At 37.1% G+C, this 24,918-nt stretch overlaps 2 protein-coding genes across 2 annotated transcripts in view; both read right to left on the reverse strand.

The window, feature by feature from the left end:
* LOC128815336 (macrophage mannose receptor 1-like) overlaps nucleotides 1–16,799 on the reverse strand; it is a 32,077-nt gene extending 15,278 nt beyond the window's left edge. The window contains exons 1-19 of the mRNA XM_053992014.1: nucleotides 16,739–16,799; nucleotides 14,592–14,990; nucleotides 13,155–13,328; nucleotides 12,102–12,266; nucleotides 11,709–11,825; nucleotides 11,328–11,471; nucleotides 9,790–9,972; nucleotides 9,444–9,598; nucleotides 8,451–8,564; nucleotides 7,640–7,755; nucleotides 6,674–6,822; nucleotides 6,049–6,251; nucleotides 5,554–5,675; nucleotides 4,756–4,843; nucleotides 3,930–4,074; nucleotides 3,435–3,470; nucleotides 3,175–3,344; nucleotides 2,223–2,290; nucleotides 432–532 (exon numbers count right to left, since the gene is read on the reverse strand). Coding sequence (XP_053847989.1) covers nucleotides 432–532; nucleotides 2,223–2,290; nucleotides 3,175–3,344; nucleotides 3,435–3,470; nucleotides 3,930–4,074; nucleotides 4,756–4,843; nucleotides 5,554–5,675; nucleotides 6,049–6,251; nucleotides 6,674–6,822; nucleotides 7,640–7,755; nucleotides 8,451–8,564; nucleotides 9,444–9,598; nucleotides 9,790–9,972; nucleotides 11,328–11,471; nucleotides 11,709–11,825; nucleotides 12,102–12,266; nucleotides 13,155–13,328; nucleotides 14,592–14,990; nucleotides 16,739–16,799 — 2,710 coding nt within the window. The remainder of the gene's footprint in view (nucleotides 1–431; nucleotides 533–2,222; nucleotides 2,291–3,174; nucleotides 3,345–3,434; nucleotides 3,471–3,929; nucleotides 4,075–4,755; nucleotides 4,844–5,553; nucleotides 5,676–6,048; nucleotides 6,252–6,673; nucleotides 6,823–7,639; nucleotides 7,756–8,450; nucleotides 8,565–9,443; nucleotides 9,599–9,789; nucleotides 9,973–11,327; nucleotides 11,472–11,708; nucleotides 11,826–12,101; nucleotides 12,267–13,154; nucleotides 13,329–14,591; nucleotides 14,991–16,738) is intronic.
* A 4,167-nt stretch (nucleotides 16,800–20,966) lies between these two features.
* Nucleotides 20,967–24,918, reverse strand: part of LOC128815331 (macrophage mannose receptor 1-like) — a 50,605-nt gene continuing 46,653 nt past the window's right edge. The window contains exons 29-30 of the mRNA XM_053992001.1: nucleotides 22,771–22,830; nucleotides 20,967–22,378 (exon numbers count right to left, since the gene is read on the reverse strand). Of these exons, the coding sequence (XP_053847976.1) occupies nucleotides 22,128–22,378; nucleotides 22,771–22,830 (311 nt within the window). The 3' untranslated portion in view covers nucleotides 20,967–22,127. The remainder of the gene's footprint in view (nucleotides 22,379–22,770; nucleotides 22,831–24,918) is intronic.

Below are 24,918 nucleotides of genomic sequence, written 5' to 3' on the forward strand. Positions count from 1 at the left end.
TTTTATTTTATTTTATTTTAATTAAAATATTGTATAACATTGCTTAATAATAATCCAAGACATGGCCAAACCCTCAGTTTTTAGGAACCACACAAATGAAAGTAGATAACTAATAGCCTGGGGAGGTGGGCATAAAATGGACAGAGGTTAGAGGAGAAAAAATACTGACTCTATCTGCCAATTGTCTGATGGTTACCTGATTTATTCACTTAGAAAATTTCTTTTAAAATTGCAGGTGTAATTCAATGTATTAGCTACATAGAGTTCAATTTTTTAAAGTATATATATATAAAAGAAGATACTACAATTCATTTTCCTTTGCTTTTTGAACACTATGAAACATCAGCCTGCTTAGTATGATAACCCACCCAGCCTTGTCTGCACAGCCCTCCCAGGCCTAGGCACATCCTGCATGTTGTTATAGCACCCACCTGTATGGGTGTACATGACCACACAGTTTTCATCATTATTTGCAAAATTGGGTTCATTTGGAGCCCAGGCAACATAGTTCACTGATGTTCCATCCATCCACCTGAAAGAAGTAATTTGAGGGAATTATAATTCTAAGTTGAATTAGTTAATATTTCTTTGCAAAGCATACATTTGAGTTTGTATTTTAAGTTTCCTGTATCATAGCTTATGTTTGTAAGCTACGATGCATGCTTTTCTCTGTTAAAAGGAAACCAAGACCTTCTACTTGGAATTAGTGAGAAATATTTTCATATCAACTGCCTACAGTGTTGACTCAGACCAGGTCTGAACAAATCATCTTTACTGGTAGTCCCAACTTCTCTTGGTCTCTGAACACCGAGCGTGTGCTGGAAATGCACCAGTCTAGCACTGGACCTGGATTTCTCTGGAGCACAGAAACAGACACCTGAGCTTATTTTAGCAATTTCCCGTGTCAAAAGCAATAATATAAGATCTTGTAGGGTAAGAAAGTCTTGAACCATATACTGGGAACCGCTTGGAACCATTTTGTTAAGCATAGAAAATCTTTAATGTCATATACCTATTTGGTATTTTTTTTCCAATCATGCATCAATTGTTTCCTAGCTTGGTGATTTACAAATTTATTTTCAAAAAGTAGCCAAGAAAAAAGGGAAAAGGCTTCAATGTGCTGGAAGTCAAGTGATGAATCGGACAAGACTGAGAATCTTCAGGCAATAACACCTCCAGGACAATCCAATTTTTTTCCAATTTTGGAGACTGAGTAACTATATGCATGTTTTTGGAAGTAAACTACAGATTAGGAGTTCATCAGGATGCCTAGCTGCTAGCAACCCACCTGAGTCAAATTGGAAAAACCAGTACATAATAAACCAGGAGAAAGAATATAAAGCAGATATAGTGGCACCTTCATCCAACAGGGAAGAGAATGAAACTAGTGAGGGAACAAGGGAGGACTGGGAAAACAATGATCATCTCAGCAGTGAATGTGATATAGAAAGCAGAATCTCCAAGAGCTGAGACTACAGAGCCTCTGTGGTTTATGGCCAACAAAGGCAACCTATGACAACAGAAGAAAGACTAAAATGAAGAGGCTGAGACTCATCTGACCAAGCTTTGAATCCCAGAATAATGCACTACAAAAAGATGCAGTGGGAGAGAAGAATGCCAAGGAGACGTGTCTGCAACACATCCAAGGCTCCAGGGGATGTTTAAGATAATTCCAGGATGGCACTTGGTTTCCAAAAACATTTGTAGAAGAGTAACAACTCCATGTCACCTGAAGCTGTCCTGCCTGAACCCCTAGAGTACAAACATCTGCAAAACCAGACAAGGGCTCTCCAGTATTGATATTTCATCTCTAAAAACCACTTTGATGCCTCTCACTGCAGGTTTCTAGAGTTCTTTTTTCTTTGATCATTTCAACATTGAGTAATGCCTGCAAGTACCGTCTGGAATATGCTGGAGAACTCCAAGCAACTTTTTCTTTCATCTAACAGAGAAAAGAGGCTGACGCCTCACTTACTATGATCCAACATCTCAGCCTCAGAACATAAAAGCAGGGTAAAGAAGCAAAAGAGGTAGAAATAGATAGTAGAAATATGATGGGAGAAGTGCTTTGCTGAGGAGCAGAATCCCATTTTAAAACTTTATGAGGACATAAACCTGTCTATAGGTTGTATCAGTCATTGAATTTCAACTATCTCCTAGAGCCAACCATGTCATATGCGAATACATTATGAGTCTCACAAAATTAATGCATTTTTACTTACCGGAACGTTCTGTCAAGGCTCACGCTTAAGCCAATATAGAAATTGTTCCCCCAGTCTTTATAGAAAATCTAAAACAAACAAACAAATTTACTTAGCTGTAATAAAACAGTTTTCAAATAAAATTAAAAAAAGTTCCAAAAATGCTGTCGTTTCTGTTGCTCAATTGCATAGTATATAATGTGCAGGGAGTTGCTGGAATTATGTGCCCAAACTGCAAAAATGCAAAATTTTCCTCCAATTTTCATTATATAACTAGGGGAAAGAGAAAAAAAACTAACACAAAACCAAAAACAACAGCAACAACAACCAAAAGAAAAAGTGCAAATTATCTGAAAAAGAAATGGAGGAAAAAAGCTGTGTTAAGAAGACAAGAATGACCTCTTAAGCAGGCTTATAACAGTATTTTTGAGATTTTTAGGAAAACATAGTGAGAATTTGCTGAAAGGCTGCCAGTTAATTGTGGGGGGTTGTACTTACTCATGTGGAGGAAAGAATGTAATAAAATTTGATTTGATTTGATTACAAAACAGTATATCATCACTAGGCCATTCTTTTCCTATAAGACACTATCCTAACTTAAACCTTTTGCTGCAAATATGAGATCTACTTTGACAAAGAGCTTTTATTAAATTCTGTGAAAAGAATGAGTTAGAAAAAAAAACATAATTAGTAATTGCAGCTTTCAGCTAAACAGAGCAGTCTTTGAAAGTTGCATCCTGAGAGCATTCCTGAAAGGAAGCTGAGAATTTGTCTATGTATAGCAAGTTATTAAAATAATTACTATAATAAAGGTCTTAAGTAGATAAGCCAAGGAAAGGATGAAAGGTGGAACTGATTTTTTTTTTTTTTTTTTTGTGATGAGGACCACTTTCTTATATTTCACAAACCAGCTGAAAAAATGTGCCTCAGTTCACAGAAAATGGTGCATTTTTCAAGCAAACATGTTTCTTACATATTTCCAAAGAAAATTTTTTTCAGTTTCACTCTCAATGACAACAAGGTCACCACCATTCTTCTTGCAAAAGCCTCTGGCTCTTTCCATAGACATTGCTTCTTTGCTGAAGTAGTATTCCTTGTGTTTGTATATTACCCAGTCATCTTCACCAACAACGTATTCATAATCTGCAAATTAAAACATTAATTACCCATAGTAGAAATTAACTTCATTACATGTTAATTATTTTTTTTTTCCATTGGAAGCACAAGACTTACTGAATGTAGAATTAGGCTCTGGTTTCAGCAAGGTTCCTGCAATATAAATAAATATTTGAGTATATTATGTTTCTCAGCTCTCTCTCAATTATATTTACACAGTACTTAACATTTTAATTACAAGTAATAATCTTAGGGGATACTCAGTATATGCTTATTTTTGTCACAGAATTTCTCAGAGTATCTGAAAAAAAGAGCTACATTCAGCAAACAGCATGTTAAAGCTCATCATAAGTTAAGCTTACAGAAACTGCCCAACTTTAGGCTGCTGTGTTTTCTCTTCCCCAACATACTGCATGTACTTTCCAAACTTGCCTGTGTATTTCATGTATTAATTAATAGTTTTCAACTGCCTTTACTGAAATTATATATATAAACTCTTTTATTGTGATTGATGGCACAGCTATCTCTAACACATGCAGATAGTGTGATCTGACCTGGGAAGGATGTTCTTATCTACCTCTAAAAGTTGCTAAAGAGAGAAAGATATTTTACCTTTTTTAATTTGGCAAACAAAGTCCAGCATGTGTTCACAAAACAAGTCATTCCAGTTCATATTGAGATAGCCAGTAAACACACCACATTTTTCATTACCATCATAATTGTTTGGTTCTCCATGTGACCATTTTTCAAAATTTACCTGTAGTGGAGACACAACTTTGTTACTATTTTCCTTTTTAAGGAAACAATTGTCTTCTATCATTCTGCTAAAGAAGAATGTACTTAATTTCATAGTCCATCTTGCTCTTTAATGCCAGACCTTTTAAGGAGAAGTGCACGACACTTGAATAGAATAATAATTCATCTGTGTGTTTATAAGCCATAAACCAAGAAGTTCTTGCCCCATTTGTTACCAGGAGAGTTGATGTTCTCCTGTCAAGCTCTAAAAAAATATGTTCTCTGATTTCTGGGTTGTTTATCCTGCTCAGATGTTCCAACCCAAGACAATCCATTGGTGTTGCCATACGGCCTTGGGCCTGGCAGATCTTGATCTACTTTAGACAATGAGGGCAGCAGAGCTGAGCCGGTGTAGATATACAAAATTATTTATTGCAGCAAATGACAAATGGGAATATAGAGATTAGCACAATCAGACCTGCTTAAATCAGGAGCTAGACTCCATCACCTTTCATTACTGTAAATGCTGTATTTTTATCTATAACTATGAACTATCAGAAGATTTAAGACTAATTCCTACAAAAGAATCAGGTACTAAAGACTTAAGCTTACTTGCATTTTATATAGGAGTTACGAGAGCTGTCTGCCAAGAAAGATATAAAAAAAAGAGTCAAAAAGCTGGAATAATAAATTATTTACTCACTGGTGAGCCATCACTCCATGTAAATCCACTATCAGAGTCCAAGGCACTTAAACCCATCCAGTAAGAATAGTGAATATAACCTCTGTCTCTGAATGATTACACAAATAGAGAGAATCAGACACAGCATAAAACACAGACGGGGAATGTATAGCATTATATTATTGTCAGCACACTTGATACTCTAAGTATAATTTGAGACAATCATATAAAGAAATCATTCAATTGTCATGTGGGAAAAAACAGCTCGGCAGTACATGTTCCAGGAAACAGTGAAACACAGAACTGTATGGGGAAGATCACAAATGCCATAAGTCCACAAAAACTGAGTTAAATGAAAAAAATATTTAAAGGTCTTGGTTCCACTAAGTAGCCTAGGCATTCAAATTCAGACCTGCCTGCACTCATGGACTTGATTTAAACATTTATACAAGCATATCAATAGGTCAGGCTTTCGTTAGCCACAAAATATTCTTTTAATCAAGAGTATTTTATCTACTGATCAGCTACAAATGAAGTAAAAAGATCTTTATCTCATTGAATTAACTTCAGTTAAAACCAATTTTGATACTTCTCTCAATTTTGTTTATGTTCAGGCAACTTCAGTGCATAGCACCACCTTCCCAGAGGTGTGTCAAGAAAACTTTTGCTCACCTCTTTTTACCCATTTTTTTCTGCCACCTTTTACACCATCTTTGTAAAGTAGAAATTGATCACCAGAAATCCTTTATGTCTTTCAGACAGGCATTTTTAAAATTTTTTTCTTCTTCTATTTAAATGATGGGCTTTGCAGGTACTTACAGTCTAGCTATCAGGTTTTGTTCTTCTTCGCTGTGGATGCATGCAAGATCTCCTCCAATTGTTCTGCAAAAATCTCTTGCTTCAAACCATGTTTGCATTTTTTCCCTTCCTCCCTGAAAAATCTATAGAAAGTGGGCAATTAAATACTGTATTGGATATTACAGATATTTAAAAACACAAATATGGGCTTCTATCTTTCATCTGATTTTCTGGTCTCATTCTATTACTGACTAATTGTTCAAGCATTCGACCTGTGGTTGTCTATCAAATTTGATTATTGCTTTTCCTGTCGTCTCAGAGTTCCTGTAGCTCCAAACTTCAGTTCATACACATACAGTTTTCCCAACATTTCTGAGCCATACCATTTTGGGATGGCTGGAGACGTTACCACAGACTGTCTGTCAAATAGTCAAGGTAAAATCCACCTTCCATGCATGAACAAAATATATTCTTATTTAAATGGCAAACATTTGCATTCAGAAATGAAACACCTACTTTGAAGCAGAAGCTGCTCTGAGAAACAGACTGCCATCCCTCTGGGCAAAACAGGAGAGGGGATGTTGTTGGAGGAGGAGGAGGGGGAGTGACTCCCTCCACCAGCTGTTTGCAGAGAAACGTGTTTGTCTCTTCACAGTTCAAAATATCCCACAAGCCAGCTGAACGTCCTGTTGCCATGGCCACGCAGCCTGACTCCTCTCCTTCATAAAATATAAAGATTTAAATCTTATGAATGACTACATCTTCTCAAAATATCTGCTGCTTATTTAAGAGTAACCCGTTCCCACTGTGTTTGGATACCAGTAGCTCACAAAAGCTCATATGCATTCCTATTAAATCATTGAAAGATTTTTTTAAATGTAAGTTCATTTTACATTATGCTAGGAGTTACTTCAAAATACCCATCAAACAACAAAAACCTAATGATACCAACAGACACATGCAGTTCCAAGTGATCTTCTAGGAGTTACCACAATCCCTGACCTATCCCTTTAGCACAAATAGAAAGCAGCATTACCCTTTCTGCTGCTTTAGCCAGAGAGTTTCTAAACCACATTTACCTTTCAAATCCTCACTTTGTCATTCTCCAGAACAAGGAACTCAATGGCCCCATGGCACTTACCAGGCATTCCCACATTCCAGTGAGTGAAGGTGACAGGATCTCCATTAGCCCACCTGAATGTCCCCTGTTCTTCCACATCTGAAAGACCAATCCAGAAGTATTTTTCTGGTTTGAATCCAATTATGGAGGTCAGAAAAGCTTGTTCATATCTGTGAAGAGTAAGCACCAAACTCATTGTATCACATTTTATCACATTTTGTATTACATTTTATCAGAATTTATTCATTTCTTCAAACAGTTCATGGTAGCAAATCTGGTAAGGTTAAGATGATTTGTCAATACGTATGAAATGAAGCAAGGGTAATTATCTTACTTTTATAGTTCTAATTATCATACAAAATAATTTTTCCCTTATATTTTGCTAATGTAAATTATATCTAGAATTTAGGATGATTCTATTCACCTTTTATACTGTGCAATGAACACAAGCCAAACTGCTTAAGTTAATGTGTATATATTTCTCATTCTGTATAAATAAGAGCTACCGTGTTTTACTGAGATTTATTATAAGTTCTAGATCTTTAAATCTTGTTACTGTGGGGGAAAAAAATCTACTTTTATTCTAAAATTTTTCCAGATCTGGCTGTTGCAAAGAAAGAAAAAAAGGTTGAAAAACTTGAATCCAAGAGAAATAAATAGTTCCATGTTTATCTGTTTATTTTTAGTTCAAAAAGTTTTAAAACAATCTGTCAGTCTGGGGTTGTTGTGCAGGTGACCCAATTTTTTAATTCCCAGAGGTAACAACAGTGTAAGTGTGAAGTAACAATAGCCTGAATGTTTGTATTGGTGACCTAAAAGCCCCTGATGTATTATGCAATACTTCATCAGCTCTACCTTAAATTTTTTTGGAAAAGAGTGGTGTCACACTAATAGACATTATGGATAACTGCTAAGTAAGAAGAAATTTCTGTTTAACACTTCCATCCTGGTTACACACATTAGAGGACAAGAGTTATGTTTTCATACCTGTCTCTTACAGTAGCCAGGTAACCTTTGTTTTCTTCACAAACTTTTTTTGCATCTGAAAATGTTGTTGGCAACTGCACCAAGGAATAACAGAAAAAGCCATGCTTCATCCAGCCCTGTCAGTGTAGAAGGAGAGATGTGCAGAGAGGTTGTCAGATTGCATGGCTTTGTGCACTTCCAAAAGCACCACACCCCAAGTCACCCCAAGTCAAAGCTGATCCCAAAGGCCATGAAAGGAACCAAGAGGATAATCAAACATAGCTTAGTGACCATAACTACATGTCTTGTCCCTTGATACAGGACACACCAGGGGTCTTTGCAAACAGTAAGCCGTGGTTATGCCTTGGGGCTGGCAGCCACAGCCACTTTGCAGATCCCTGTGTAAAGCTTGCTCTGCCTTCTCATTGCATAAGTGGCTGTTGCAAGAGTTTACAACCTGCAAAACAGTCAGCTCAAATATTCCTGTGGCAGACTGATAGAACTGAGGAGGCATGCAACCCTTGACACGTGTGTTACACCCTGAAAAGACTGCTCTGCAGAGAGTGGCTTTTATGAGTGCAGTGATCAGTTCTGCAGTAAGAGAGAGCTGAGTGAAATACACTTGTAAGGGAATAAAAAAAATAAGTCAATCTACATTACTGTTAAATAAAGCAAAAGTTTCCCTATCAGTCTAAGAAGTATATGCATATGAAATTAAAAGTTTTCTAGGCTCCACGAAGAACAGTCAAAATAATTTACTTCTGTCATAGTTATTATCATGGGAGTAAAAGTAATACGCAATCACCTTTTGCTGCTTTTGTTTTACACTTACTTTCTGGCAGCCTGGGTAAGTAACTTCAGCTTCCCCTGGTTCTTCAGCCAAGGGTTTCCTTTTACAGATGTAGCCAAATTTCATTTCACAAGCACTGTCAGCCCAGGATCCATCCTAAGTATTGTAAGAAGAAACCACAAAGAGAAGTGAAAGTTAGAGACAATTCAGGTCCAAAAAGAGTATCCATTCTCAGAAAGAGCCCTTCTGTCTTCCTATGGCTGAGACTGTTTCAGCTCTCTTCCTTGCCTTGGTTTTTTCTCCAAAATTCCCAAATATGTACAATTAGGGCCCCATTTCTTCAGAGGTGTGAGAATGTATCTATTAAAGATTCAGATGAGATTCTGACGAGAGCAGGAAAGAAACATTAGGCTCCTCTCTATTCTCACCAGCACAGCATCTATTATGTTCATATAACCAGATGTCTATGGCAAGGAAATGCTGGATAAACCAAACATAAAATATGAAAAAATATCTTGTGTAAGTCTTTTTCCACAACATTGCACTTTTGTTTTTTTAATGATTAGAAAATAAAATAAAATCTGGGTTTGTGCCTCCAAAGTAGCACTAAAACCCATATATTTTAGTAGTTTTAGAGAAAAAATTAGGAAGTCCGTGCTCCAAGAATCTATTTGTCTGTGATCAGTCATGTTCCATGTGGATGATGAGTGGTTTCAACCAATTTCAGATGGGAATTGTCTCAGAGAAGACCACTTCTCCATGCAGTGCACTGCTTCTGGTGCATCACACAGCTTTCTAGATCTGGTCTCAAGTATCCCTGCACACTAAGATATGCTAAATTAAACCAAGTTCATAAATATTTTTAAAATTTTGAAAACCAGCATTCCTTTTTTTTTTTTTTTTTTGGTTTTTTTGTGGTTTTTTTTTTTTGTTTGTTTGTTTGTTTGTTTTTTGTTTTTTTTTTTGTCATGAATGTTTTTATTTTAGGAGGCAAAAGGCCAGAAGAAAGTATGAGAGTGAGGAAGGGATTTTTACCTGTCCCTTCATAAGGATGCAGTCTGCCTTATTCCAAGTGTGGGTTGGCTGTCCATGGTGCCATTTGGTATAAGTCACAGGTGTGCCATCACTCCATTCAAAGTACATTTGAATCCTGAAGTCATTTAGACCAATCCAGAGCTCATCATCTGGATCTGGGAACACAAAATTAATTGTAGGTATGGATATATCTTATAATGAAATAATTACATCTCACACCCACTTTTGACTGAAGAACTTAAAAAAAAAAAAAATAAGCCCATAGTTACAGTGATTAAATGAATAATAGCAACAGCATAATCCCAGATTAAAAAAAAAAATGAAAGGGATCTTCAGGAATACTCACTGTACCCAAGCTGTGACACTGTAAAACTGTACTCTTCAATATTATGAATGCTCGCCAGCTCTCCATCTTCTTTTCTACAAGAAGACTGGGCTTCTTTCCATATTTTTGGTGTTCTATAAATTCTGTAGCAATGACCTGCATAGGGCACCCATTCCCTGGGGCATTTAAAATGCTTTGAATCACCTAAAAAAAAATGATGTTATTAATGAGAAGTTCTAGTCAGTTCTAGACATCAAAAAATAAATTACCTGTGCTGATATGAATTTGAAATATTGGAGCACATACTGAAAGAGAAGAGGAGCCAAAGTCTGAAGGTAAAAAGATTAAAAAGAAAAAAAAGTTCCTCCTATTTGTACTTGGAGGTCCCGAAAAACTGTTTTACAGGATTAAGTAAATACTGAGTAATTTGACATGTAAATGTGCAGGGCACAACTCCACATTAAATCCCTCTCAGTGAGGCTCTGGGAACAGCCAAGTTCTACAGAAAAGGGCCTCTTTTCCTACTCCGGGACTCTATCTTGGTGAATTTTGTAGCTTTTTATGTTTTTATTTCTGGAAACATCAGGTGCTCAGGAGCTGGTTGGAGCTCCTACACAGCCTAAATCGTATATCAGAGAGTCCAGACACAACCATGTTACACCAGAAATGTTATACCAGGCATCCCAGCTGCACAGAAATGCCACACACTTTGTTCAACACTGATTCCTTAGTATGAATTCAGTATGGCTAGCCCACCTTCCACTGCTTGGAAAGTTCCCATGATCTGCAACTACAGAGCAAACTGAAGAGGGAAGGATGGGTGTGCAGAATTGGTGTGCGGTCAACTGCTTTGTCTGATGCTCCCCGGGCATGGTTTGGACCTGGGCAAATTGCATTCCCCTAAGCAACATCCAGACATGGTTTGAAGGTTAGCAGGGTCAGAAACCTTTCCAAGTGAGCAGCCTGGATACAGCCAGAAAGTACAGGATATGCATGCCCCCCTGAGCTGTATAATCTCATATACTCATATATATTAGTGGGGGGAGGTACTGTGAAGTTAGTCGCATGCTGAGAATTCCCTGTTAAGCAACTGCACACCAATTTCTTCACATAGATAAGAAGCTAGTCTGCCTCAAGTGAAAAGGGAACTAAACAGGGGAAAGGTTCCAGATGCATAGTCTGATTGTTTCCTTTCAGAATAGAACAAAAAGTGTCACAGAGAGCAGGGGAGCATGAACTCTGGCTCACATCTTTTAGCAGGACATAGGTTTGAGTATATATCAGAGCAGAGGATATTTATCAGTATTTCATAGTCTGGATAACATGGCTAAACACTTAATCCTGCCTTTTTCGGTACCCTGTGCTCTTTTACAAATTATGAATAACATTTAGACATCATCGTTAAAATGATCCATAAAATTAAAGTCTTCTCAGTATTTGACCCAGGTCAACATGACCTATTGCCTTTTGTTTTGACAATACGTTGCCTTTTCATATATGACATCCTCACAATATTTCTCACTGCCTGTAAAATTAGCCTGAGCTTTTGACCAGCATACCTGAGGCAATGGTGAAAGAATCCAAGGAGGTGTTTCTCTTTTGGCAGATATATCCCAGTTTCCGATCACACAGCTGGTTTTCCCATTTGCCATTCCTACCTTGGAAAGTCCCACATATTTTTCCAGATTCCACAGAGGGATTTCCTTTAAAAAAGAGCAACAGAATCCTTCTGCTAACAGTGAAACTTATCACCTCTTCACAGGAGGGAATGTGCAAGACCTCTGCAGCTCCAAAGCCACTGGGGTATTATTCTTTAGAGTGATAAATCCCAAGAGGCATGACAAGGAAGCATCACTGTGATGGGCAGGGGAGAGGAGGAGAGAGAAGGGGAGGAAATTTTGACCTAGATATTGATCATCATTTAAGAAAAGTGAACTTACCTGGAGCCCAGTTGAGGTATCTGAAAGGACTTCCCCCAGTCCACTTCCAGCCACTGTCAAGTGCATCATAGAGACCAATCCAGAGCTTTGCATTGATGCCCAGGTCACTAGTGAGCCCTAAAAACAGTCAGGTTTTCAAATGTCTCTGTTTTTTTTAAGTTATTCAATAAAACTGGGAATAATATTTTAAAGCATGAGTGATATATTTTTTTGGCATAAATTAGATTATTTCCATTACTTTAATATTGGGTTTTGTGAGAAGGACAACTCTTATAAGAATGTCTCTGAGACCTATTTTTATGAGATAAATATAAGTATCCATGTTAAAACCTTGGATCTGACTTACATTTTAAACAGTGCATTTTATGAATTATTATTTTAGGGTATTTTTACCTAATAAATACATTTCTTCACGAAGGTCTGTGATGCTCAATAATTCTGCATCCTGCTGCTGGCAGCTTTTTCTTGCTTGGTGCCATGTCAAAAGTGACTCTGAGTTTATCTGATACCGTGTTTCTGTCACAGGATTTGTCTTCCAAAAGTTATTGTGGGTGGTGTCTATAAAAGATGATACCAGCAATTTGACAAGATAATCATGTTTACTAACCCAGAAAATAAATCTCTGATGCAGACTAAAACTATATAACTGTGTGATTTGATAATTTTTGCATACTTTTTGCCTCACACAGATATACTTTGTCCATTCAATATTAAAAATAATTAAATTACATAAGGAATTATTTATCCTTACAAACCTAATTTTTCTACATTGACCCTGTTCCTATTTATTTATGTAACTCATCTACTTCTCTCAAATTTCAGTCCACATTAACCCACTCATTGATAAATTCTACCTCTACAAGTAATTCTTTCATCACCATATAGAAGTTTTGGTCTCCACACCCATTTCTTACCTTCAAATCCCTCTTATGCTCTTCCAAACCACCCAATAAAACAGAAATTACCATTTCCACACAATCACATGTAAAGTGGGGATGAAGGAGCAGGGAATTTGTATATGGAAGCACTGAAGGCAGGTGAAGGTCACTGCCTTCAGTGTGCCCTGCACCCTTCCCTTCACTGAAGCCCTCCTGTTCTCCATCCTATAATACATCACAGTCTCCTGATAAATCTCACCTTCCTCATCCACTGCACTTCCTCTTGTCTTGAAACCCAGTCCTAGGGTTTCCTCTTTGTTTATCCATCAGTCCCAATCACCACCCTCAGAATACTCCCTGTAAGTACCAGTCTTGGGGACACTGTAGGACAGTGGGAGTGTAGAGCAGATGCCTCATGTCCTTGTTGCACAGCTCACCAGTGAACTAGGCAAGCCAGAATTCAGCTCGCTGTCCAATGCTACTTCCACATCCCACGAACATCTTGGACCATGACAGTGGATGACACTTTTGCTTAACAGCTTTCCTGAGATTTTTATAAATAAATTACCTTTTCGTGGGCAGTTTCCAAACAAGTGGTCTTTATCAAAATCTGAAGAAGTTGCACACCAGAGAGAGTCTGCATCATCCCTTCGAGGGATGCATTCAGCATACCATTTCCCCTGGAGCTTAAAAGGGAACACACAGGGTGCACCAAAGGCATTTCCTCCCAGTGTATAGATATCTATGGAGAAAAGCAGAGATCAATACTGATCAACTGTCAGCTGGCATCAGATGCTCACTACAGTGACACTCATAGCCAGTTTTCCGTGGACAAAGCTGAGTCATGCAGGGCTCAACACACCAGTACTTTGTTACCTCAAACCTCTGAAAGGCTGTTGTGCCAATCAGGTATGACTATGGCAAAATAATCAGAACCAAGACTCTCAAACACTTAACTGGGCCTCAAACTAATTTCTGCTTAAGTTTGTCATGCCATTGCTTTCTGGACTATTGTGTCAGAGGTCCCTGTGACTCAGCTTCTCCCATGGCATACATACTTTTGCCCTTAGATAATGTATCCATTCTCTTTCTTTTTTCCCTCCATAGTTGAAAAAATTTGGAAAGGAGGTATCACAATATTTTTATTAGTCTTCATGAGAGGAAGCTACATCTTAAATTTGCAAGGACTCTGCTAGGGAGTGACCCTTCCATTACTCTCCAGTCTAATTTGCTGCTTGTCTGTACAAGATTATGACAAACTTCATTCCTATGCAACAACTGTAGTGTACAACAAAAATCTATTCTATTGTTATTTAAATTCCCAACATACCAGTGCCTCAACAGAAAGGAGATTGATTACTTGATCCTGAATGCCCCCTCTACATAGCCCAAGAGCCTCAAAATTGTAGGTAAAGGAGATCTTACTCTCTAGAGGTGTTTTTCCAGGATGATAAAACATTGCATCCTAAACCATTATGCACCATTCTTCCTTTTGTTTTTTTCTACTTTTTGTTTTTACTAGGCCCGGAAAACATTAGGTAAATAATGTTAATAGTGGATTCCTTCTATCTAAAGTAGAAATTCACTTCTTAGAGATAATTAGAGGTCAAACCAAATAAAAGCAATAATAAAAACTAAATATAACACAATCATCTCTTCTACAAATCGATCAGATATATTTTAAAATAGTCATAGATTTCTTTTTGCTATTGTTGTACAAACAGAATTCCCATTCTTCCTTATGTTTACATCGCAGGCCTTTGTAATTTTATTCTATCATTTGAAAGATTGCACTTTATAAGTTATGCAGAAATGTATACAGCTATATTTGCTGAAAAGTATACAGATATATTCACCTTTCATTTCTACATCCTATTTATAATTAGCTCCTCTGTAGAGGTCACTCTAGGAAAATGGTTGCTGCCTGTCAAAGCAGGCAGTGGCATGCTTGGTAGGAAGGGGCAGTCATGTTACCAAGAAATAGAAATGGAATTTCTGTACTCACCCTCATAGCGCTGAGAGCACACGCTGTCTCCACTTCCATGGATTTTCCACCTGCTCCCTTTGCTGGATACTTTGGACAGCCTCATTTTCTTCCCCTTCCCCTTGCCATAGTTGAGAAATAAATCCTTGCCATGGGTTGCAAGTGTCTCATTTCTACATTCCCACCACTGGAGTTCATTTGTCCTGTTGCAGGATTCCAAGGTGACGGCAGCCTCGTCGTCCTTGGCAAGCACTCCCAGGCACAGCTTGAGTGCCATGCTCAGCAGCTGAGTGGGAGAGACCCACCTGAACTTCTGAAACTCATCATGCTCATCACAAGTGGTGGTTATGACTGAGCTAGAGTTCTGAGCTTGGGCACACAGCTTGTTATCTTCATTATAGATTGAAAATATTCCCCTACCTATAAAATAAAATGATAATGCAAACATTTGAGGAGAGGTTTCTTAGGAGATACAAGCAATTAGTTGCTATATGACAGTCTGCTACCAAAAAAAAAAAAAAAAAAAACAAAAACCAAACACCAAAAAACAAACCCAAACCAACCAACCAACAAAGCCAAACCAAAAAAAAAAAAAACCCAAAACAGTATATAGAGTTCATAAAGAGATAAATCAAGGGAAGTTAAACATTGGTATGAAGGATATTTATGAAAATATTCTTAAAATGAAAAAACACAAGAGCTGAAAATACAGTTCTTTCAAGAGAAATTGCTCTTCTTCATATCCCTTCTGACACCACAGTGGTTTCAAAAAGCATGTCAAAAATTACCTTCATTACATTACATTTCATAGTTTCTTCAAAGTTACACAAAATCATATTTAAATGGGCTTTTATTCCACAAGTACAAGGACTTTTTTTTGCTTTAGAGCTATTAAAAATAATTTACATACTCAAAATTAAATAATTTTTATATTTGGCCCAGAATAATATTGTCGTTTTCAGTTTGCCAAGAAAGTGATGTATTTTTCATTTTTGGTTAATTATCTTGGAAATTTTTAGCATCTGTGTGAAAATTCATTTCTTCACAGAGTTTTATTTGTAGGTTTCTCAGGAGAGAAGCCACAACTTGCAGCATCATCAGTTCTTACAACAGTTAAACTTAGCAAATATCCTAAGAGCTATTAATAACTACATTTGTAAATAGAAATGTGAGACACTGACTATCAGGGTTTTGTTTCTTAAGATCAGTTTCAACAAAAAGCCTCTTCCAAATCTTCACTCTTTTGCAGCTCAGCTTGCATCCCTTTGCTCCCTTCTAGGTTACAGGCAACATCATCCAACTCACTCAGCAGTTCCATCAACTTTTACCCAAGGTTTCTTGTCAAGGCCAGAGTACTTAACAGGGCCTTCATAAGCCTCCCCTCCCAAAGCTGACAGGGAGTGGTTGAACAGCCTTGGTATTGTTGCTCTGAAAGGCTATAGATCAAGCCAGATAATATTTTCCCTGACAGAGCTCTCCGGCTGCAGTGGTTCTTGGGAAGGTTAGCAGAGGATGGGTTAGAGCTCACTTGGTCTCACCCAAAAGCATGCCAAGAAGAAATTGTCCTGTGGTGGATTGGATCATTGGTGCATTGCTCAGTCCCTGATGCCATTCAAGCAATAGTACTGGACTTCCAGAGTTCTCTAGCTGGGAACTTGCCATGGAAAAGACACAGTGTCATTTATTTTTCCTCTCAGAAGTAGGAGGGTGTGAAATCTAATAGATGGGAGATTTTAAGGTGCTTCCTAAAGCTCTCAGCTTGGAAACAAGTTTTTAATATGCACTGATCAGTATGCTATGGTCTATATGAGCTGTCAAGGAACTCAAAGCACACATCAGCCGGTAGTTCTGTGCATGCTGAGAGTTCAATGCTCTGTACTGAACTCTCCTAGCCTCCAATGGAGTAAAGTGAAATCAGATTTTGTCCACTTTCTCAAGAATCAGCACTGCCAACGATATGGCTACATCTGTTGGCATATTCCTTTCACTCATAAACCTGGGTTAAGGAAAAAGAATGCTTATGCAGATATCACCAAACTTCAAGCTAAACATAACATTTTCAAATTATATGCCGTGACTAGATCTAAATTCACTGTCTAAGGGAGATAACTAGAACACATGTTAAAGAACTTGAAAACCTCCACACTAAGCAGAGGACAAAGACTTACCAGACATTTGAAGAGATGTACTAATGAAGAGTAGAAAAATCAGGGGCAAGTAGAGAGACATGGCAAAAATTTCACTTCTTTCTTCCCTTCACCTTGTATTGATCCTAAAGACCAAATCACTGCCTTGCAAGAAAACCCCACTGCACTGAAGTGGATTAACAAACCCTTTTTAAGACCAAACAGATACAAGGAAGTTCTGAGTGTCAAATAAGGAACTGTGTCATGTCACATGAGTAATTTTGAAATAATACATTAATGAGTAAACTTTGCTTCCTAAGCTAGTTTTTCTAATGTATCCAAGTTTGCCATGCAAATATAAGATCTAACAGGTAAGATTTAGGTATGGATTTTTTAAGACATACCTTATAACTCAGAATCATTATTTTTACCAAAAGGTGAAATTACTGTCTCATTTTCACAAGTAAATAAAAGAAGTAAAAAAGAAGATAAAGATTTGTCTGTATCAATACATGATGAAAAAACCCAGAGTGCACTGCAGTATTGTGAAAAATCTGGGACACCACGCAAATCAAGTAACTATGACCTTGGAGTCAGAGAGAAACAGAATTTTCCATACCCGAAATTCCACAGAAAAGAAAAAAAAGCTGTAGAAAGTCAGATCTGCATTCTTCATGAGACACCTATTCTTTCTTTTGCTCCATTCTTGACTATATGCAGGAATAATTACCCAACTGACAGCAACAGCTGAAAAAATTGGGAAAGAAAACACACAATTCTAGGAAGAAAAAAACATATAACTGGAAAATACTGTATTTTCAATTATTGCTAGTGAGAAAAACTAAACTGATGAGGAATACTGCTTCATTTTTCATGCCACTCGTCTGCGAAAATTTGCACCCCATAAAGTGTACACAGGCGTTCTGACAAAATTCTGATGCTTACTTTGATAAAGCTTTCTCCATGATAGTTTAAAGAGCTCAAAAAACTTAGAGCACAGGGACAAGAAAAGGGACTCTGGTGGAAGCTTTGCATCAGTTTTTGCACATGGACTTTGAAAAATTTCATTTCCCATACCTCCAGGAGAGGCTGTTATGGCATACCTTCCCCAGTATTGCATCTGCAGCAAAATTGCTGCTGTTGCAGGTGGTGAAAACCCTGGACACCCACATGAAATTTTGGGATTTTGCTTCTATTACTCTGACTCGGATGTAGACGAACGACTGGATCTGAAAACGTATGCAGGGAATTGGAGTAGAACAAAGCCACAACAGTGAGGGAGAGCCGTGGGACCTCAAGGCCAGCAGACACAGCTACAGCAAATCCATGCAAAGAAGGGAGCCTGAAAAGCATACTGAGACCTGAGCAATGTGGAAGAAATGAGGGCAGCTCAACAGAATCCAATTACTCAGTAAGTTATGATCCGTATGTAAGGATGGCTGCAGTCAAGCATTCTGGTACTCCCCAACACCAGAGTGTTTGAACATGCAACCTCAGTTTTCCAACTTTCCTTCCTCCCTTGTTCAGGAGCAAGACAAATATGGCTTGTGGTTCTGCTGTATAAAACACCTCAGTATATCCAAATCTACTAGGGTGTAACAAGGATAATTACAACAGAGAAAAAGAAACTGGTTCTGTTCTGAACAAAGATCAGTGGTTGGTGAGGGACTGGTATTGATAATATCTTGAGAGTGGCTGAACAAGAGTAAAACTCAGCTTTACCTCAGTGTTTGTGTGTTTGAGCAGATTGCATCACAGCCCACAAAGCGGGAAAGAAAACCAGAGGACTGCGAAGAACTGTTCCAGGATCTGCCATTTGGCAAGGCACAGCCTGACGTTTTAAAAGTGGCGAGGAACAAAAGCTGCTGGGGTTTGTGTTGAGTCAGCATTGTTCCTCTGGCAGTCTCTGCTCCCAGGCAGGAAGTTACACTCACAGTGTGCAGATTCACCACCTTTCTTCTGAAGTCCAAACTTCCAGAGAAAAGGGGAAACGAGAATTAAACACAAGTGTATCAAGAAGCATAGCAATGCGAAGAGACAAAACCTTACACACTATTGAATTTTGCCATCAAGTCATTCCTCAGGTGCTCACAGAAATGGATGGCTGAGGCCATCTGGATTCAACTGGATGCTTCCCTACATTCATTTTCAAAAAAACACTTATATTAAAATATGAAATTAATTTTGTGATCATTTAGCCTGCTACAACTTGATATAAGATTTCCATTCAGAATCCCCACATGTAGGACAATCACAGTTTCCAAGCTATAATAATTTATTTCTTTCAAAAAAAAACCACTCTAAACCTCAGCTGGAACATTCTGGCCTAAAAAAAAAAAAAAAAAAGGAACAACCTTTCTATTTTTCTATTTTCATGCTATATAATGAATGATTTTTTCCTTTCATTTTTCTAAACCACCTGATCAAATGTAAGAAATCGTGGCGGCATCAGAGGATTATAGATATAAACTATTAGGGATCCGTTAAAACATTTATTTGCTTTTCTATTCATATTCTCTTGTCCATACTATTCATCATCTTGTTTTTCAAGGAATTATTTTCCTTGTTTTTACAGTAAGTATATTTCAGAAAAGCAAGAACACAATTACTCTGTGAATGAATATATATATATGTATGTATGTATGTATATGTATGTATGTATGCAAAATACAGCCTGAGACCTCCCCTAAGTAGTGTCATCTACTTGGAAGACAAAGTAAGACATCACAAGAGCAACAGTTTGATTTTAAGGCACCTGACCAACCCAATATGAATAGCAGTCAGTAGTAGAAAATGATTGAAAGATTTGGTGAAGGATCAGAATATGTAAAATATAAAATTAGAGTGTGTCCATATGAACATGACTCATTTCCAGTAAGATACATTTCTTTTTTCCAGTCAAATAGAGAAGCATATTTTACTTATCTCTGTTCCTAAGTAAAAGCTTTCCATTTGATTTTATGTTAATTAGATATTGTTTAAAGTGTTTAAATTTGTTTGTTTCTCTACCTTCTATTCAAAAACTTCTGTTATAGTTTGTGTATAAAGTATCAGTGCTCATCTGCTCATGACATGGAACTGCAATGATTTCCTGTGCTGTAAATGCTACTGCTACTATATTAATCTTTTTAATGGGAAATTTGCTTCAATTCCATTGTCTTGAAATAGGAAATATTGTAAGCCATGCAGCTTAAATTTTCCCCTCTTCTGAAAATCTCTCAAGTCTTTTTAACTTACACTTTTTCTAAAATGAGCAGGCTAAGCAGCTTCATCTTCAGAGTACAGCTTCTTATTTGGAACCTTCTTTATTTCTTCTATACCTGTTTGGACAGGAGAGCAGAACTGACACAGAAGCACCTACATCTACTGCCAGCTATTAACAAGCATGGCATTTTTAATTCTCTCCAACTCAGAGATAATGCTGGATTTCAGGAAAAATAAATGAATGAATGAGCTCAGAACTATCCAGGCTTCAGTAGCTGGATTCCCTCCTTGACACTTTTTAGTAGATGTGCTTTGTAAGTATGGCAAAGAACCAGAAATGAGACATCCCCTCTATTTTTATCTTCTTTGCAACCATACCTTTGCATATGTGCATGGGAATAAAGGTTATCTGGTTAACTCAGTGTACAGATACCACTTTAAGATTGTGCAGGGCCCAGAAGAGGACTGAGCTTCTTTTAGGTGGGACTGCACCTGTTTGGTGTTTGCTCAACAGCCAGCACAGTGGGGCTGGGGTTCCAGCCAGGCTCTCTTGGCTTTTCACTGTCTGTTTCACATAAATTTCTACCTGGCATCACTCCTCCATATAACTGAAACATGATCCTTAGTAGCGTTAATCAGTCAGTCAAGAGCTTTCTGTCACAAGCCACATCAGATGGCATAAAAAACCATTAGAGGTACTGATCCTTGAAAAAACATGCTTAAAAAACTGTGCATTAAAAATGGAAACAGCAGTAGGAACAAAGCAAGGAAATAGCTGGAAGAAAGAGAGCAGAGCCAGAGAAAATGAGTTCCTGGACAAATTTTCCCATCTTACCTGCATATTTATGTAATTTAAGACTTTTACTAAATCACTCAACTCACATTTTTGTTTTGTCTTTAAGCAGATTTAATCCTGGGACAGATAATTTAATGCTGGGACAGAAAATATGGTTAATATAATACTTGATCACAACTTTTGCTGGAATGTCTCCCCTTTGGTATGATCTCCTTTTTCACTTTATCATGTTACAGCGTTTTATATAGATGAGACTATAAAATACAAATCTATTTTAAAAATCAAAGATAGTTATTTTTTATTTCACAGAGCAAAATCTGAAACCACAAAATCAATTCTTGCAAACCTTTGTAAGCAAGTGAGGAATCACACATGATTTACATTTTACAGGACCTACAAAAATTAGGAATATAAACTCCTTGCGGAATATAAGATGTCCATAAATAGTAGCCAATTTAACTATTTTAGAAAGTAAATAAAATCAGTAGTAACTATTATATTGGTAAAACTAAATTGTTCTTTACTTGCATCACACATCCCACAAACCTATGCTACTTATTGAGAAGCTATAGAGAGCAGTACCAACATGTGATCACCATAACAGCTGTGCAGACCTTCTGCTCCTAGAAACCTTCAGAACATGCACAGGCAATCTTCCTCCCTCTCCTCGGTAACTGCTGCCTGGTAAGAAGGAAGTTTTGCCATGACCTTCATCACCTCTCACCAACAAACCCATTTGTGGCCAGCCAAAACTGGCAGCTAATGTGAACCACACTTTTCCACTCCAGAGGTCTATCTCCAGATTTTACCTGATTAAATCCTAGAATACATAAACTGCAAGTACTACATTCTTGGTTTTCTGTGTTGTATGAAGTTGTGGGAACTGAAATATCATAAAGGTCATTTTGCCCATGTAGTTCAAAGGGGAAATGTGCCCAAATACAGACTTATCCTCTAGTGACTATGGCTGTACTTAAGTCCATGGGAATACTTGAAAGATGGTAAAATTAGAAGATGTTTACTGAATAGCTTTGATTTCAATAGCATGGTTTGAAACAAATCTGATGCAGAAACATCAAATCTTGTGCATGTTCTTCAAGGGGCTCTTGGATTTTATTGTCTTTATTTTATCCATTTCTACTGTTCCATTTAATAATTAGCCAACATTATCACTTTTCTTAAGACCCACATTCACCAGTGTGATCATCAAATTCTGAGACTGAAATCTTTCACTTTATATAATGGCTACAAAATAAAATAACTGCAGTGTATGACATTACACACACACAGAAACAGACTAGTACAGTAATTGCACATGAGAAAATACCTTTGGCTTCATTCTAATTGCATAATTTTAATAAAACAAGGCACATTTTATTTTATTACATTACATTTTATATTACATATTACATTACATTTCCTTTTGTTACATTACAGTGTTGCATGTTCATTCTGCTCTATGTTGGTCACAAGATCCTTTGTGTCACTAATTCCAGGAACTGCATCACCATTAAAATACAAATTATTCTCAAAGCTGTCATTTGTTGGCAAGCAATTCTTTCTTCTTTTGTAGAAGAGATATCCTGCAAGGCCACTTCCAACTAGGATAATGATACCAACAATAACTATAGCTCCCGTTTTGCTGTGGTTCAGGGTAGAAGCCTTCTCATCTTTTGTCATTGCTGAAAACAAATAGGAAGAAATCAAAAGAATGCTACAGAAGTCTTTATCTGATTACTGGAAGCAAGTTCTTTAGAATGCATGATCTTTTAAGAAAAAGGGGTTCATTTGTTTTGATGTAATGAGAAGAAGAGGTAGCAACATAAAATAACTTGACTTTAAATCAGTAATATTGCATGCCATATCACAAATCATTATTTTTTTTAAATCTACATTTGGAGATGCACCAAAATAGACTATACTGTGTAGTACTTGGAAACAGTGTCATCCCAGGAAACAGGTACAGTTCTTGGGTATAAAAGAAAATCTAAGAGACATAATACAGAATAGAATGTTTTTGGTTTATGATCTTATGTGGGACTAGATTTTTCTACTTGAAAGACAATATTCTTACCCATTGTAGGTATTTCAGCTGGTGGCATTTCAGATGCTGGTGGCATTTCAGTTGCTGGAACTTGAAAACATTAAAAAAATAATTATATTTTTGTAATATTATTTATTTCTACATTATTTATTTTTATATTTTGGAACATACTGAAAATCATGCTCAGATAAATATATGGTAATACAAATCACTAAATAGTGAAAACACTTGGGTTTAGTTCAAACAAAATTATATACACCTAAGGCATAGCACAATGATCTAGTGTATTCTGGTCTCATATGTAGCTATTTACATAAACTAGCAAAAAAGGAATATCAAAAAGCTCCATGAAGACTGATCCAGACATCAGAGTGAAACCAAAACAAAATCTATACAGCATCTTGAGGATAGACATGGTCAAACATAATTCTCAATGTAATTAAAAATTCTTCCAATACTTGTTATATAAACATAGAAAGTGTAATAAATTTGGTTTTCCAATAGACATTGATGGCTTGCCTGCTTATACACTTGAAATCACTCATGAACTTCACAGTGCCCTAGCAGGTATCACATCTGAACTAAAAGGTTTGTAGTTTAAATTTTAACATCAGGGCCATGAAATCTGGCTTGCTGGGCAAATGGGCCATCATTTAAGATGAAGGTCTTTATTTTGCCAGGTGGATATAAAATCAGTTTATTATTCAAACTTGAATCAATGCATCAGGTTTCATTCTGAAAAAGGTGATCTCAGGAATTTAAATTATTTTTACCAGTCCCCACTTACATCTTTTCCATAGTGCTGCCCAGTGACAGAAGAGAGGGTGTGGGCACCACTGTGCAACACAAAGATGTTCCCTCTGAATATCAGCAAACACTTTTTCACTGTGAGGGTGACTGAGCACTGGCTCAGGCTGCCCAGGGAGGTCGTGAATTTCCATTCTTGGATTGTCACTAGCCCTTATAAGAAGTCCCTCTCCTGTCTCATGAGCCCCCTTTAGGTGCTCTAAGGTCTCCCTAGAGACCTTATACCTTGTCCTCACCAAAGCGAGCATCTCCTCACTTATGAAATAAAGTTAGATACTTTGTGGAATAGACCTGCTACAAATCAAACAACTCTCAAATTACTATGGTAAAAATTAGCTCAACAAATGAAACAGAAAACAACATCTATTCTATGGGAAGACTTCCATCATGTTTTTGTGTTTCAGTCTCTTCAAAAAACAGCAAACATAGCCAGCAATAGCCAGTGCAACTTGGTAAAACCATGCTTCTAATGCTCCATTTATTGGTCTGTAGCTATAATAATTTGTTGAAATTCTCCACATGGAGCACTGTCACAGTTCTGAAAAACTATGCCGAGAACAGCTGCATTTCTATGAAAATGTAGGACTAGATTTTGTCCTGTTTTGGGGTGAGTGACTGTATAATCCTTGCATTGACTCTGGAATTAGGTTGAATCTGTGGCATTCCAGATTAGTAGACTAGACTGGCTAAAGCTAATAGAAAAAAGTAACTAGCTTCAGCTCTTTGGTCAGCATCAAAACAGGTGAATGTCAGTAGCAGCACAAATAATTGAACTGAATGGTCAAAAAGGAGCAGCGGCAATTTATTTTAACACTTGGTACCCACATCTATGAGTTTTTGTCAATGACAATACTAAGAGATTGATAAATGGACTCTGAAAGGGTGGATATACTAAGATGTTGCAGTATTTCCTGTAAAAGATACAGTCATCATTACAAGCATTTGAGTAAGTAAGAATAATTTTGCATGAGAACAAATTTACAAAAAGGATAGCAGAATTTCTCTCATTTCCAGTATTTTAGAGGAAGTCAGTATATTGCAGCTACACATTTCAACCTTCTTAGGAAGCATAAGTAAGAGGTTTTGATATTGCAATATATGCTGAAAGAAATTTTTATGATGACTTTTAGGAATACATATGAGCTAGATGTCCCTACTGTCAAATTTGCACATTCAGTTATTTCAGAACACCTTCAGTTTAGCACATTCAAACTATGCTATTTGCTTTGTTTTTCATTCATCTTTTCACAACAGGAGAACACAGAGACAAAAGATCCCAAGCTGTTAAATAAGTCACACTTTATAAACACTCAATTCATAGAAACACTACATCATACTCAGAAAACGTGCACATGAGACTGGCAGAGGGAA

The sequence above is a fragment of the Vidua macroura genome, chromosome 1 (genome assembly GCF_024509145.1).
Source record: "Vidua macroura isolate BioBank_ID:100142 chromosome 1, ASM2450914v1, whole genome shotgun sequence".
NCBI lineage: Eukaryota > Metazoa > Chordata > Aves > Passeriformes > Viduidae > Vidua > Vidua macroura.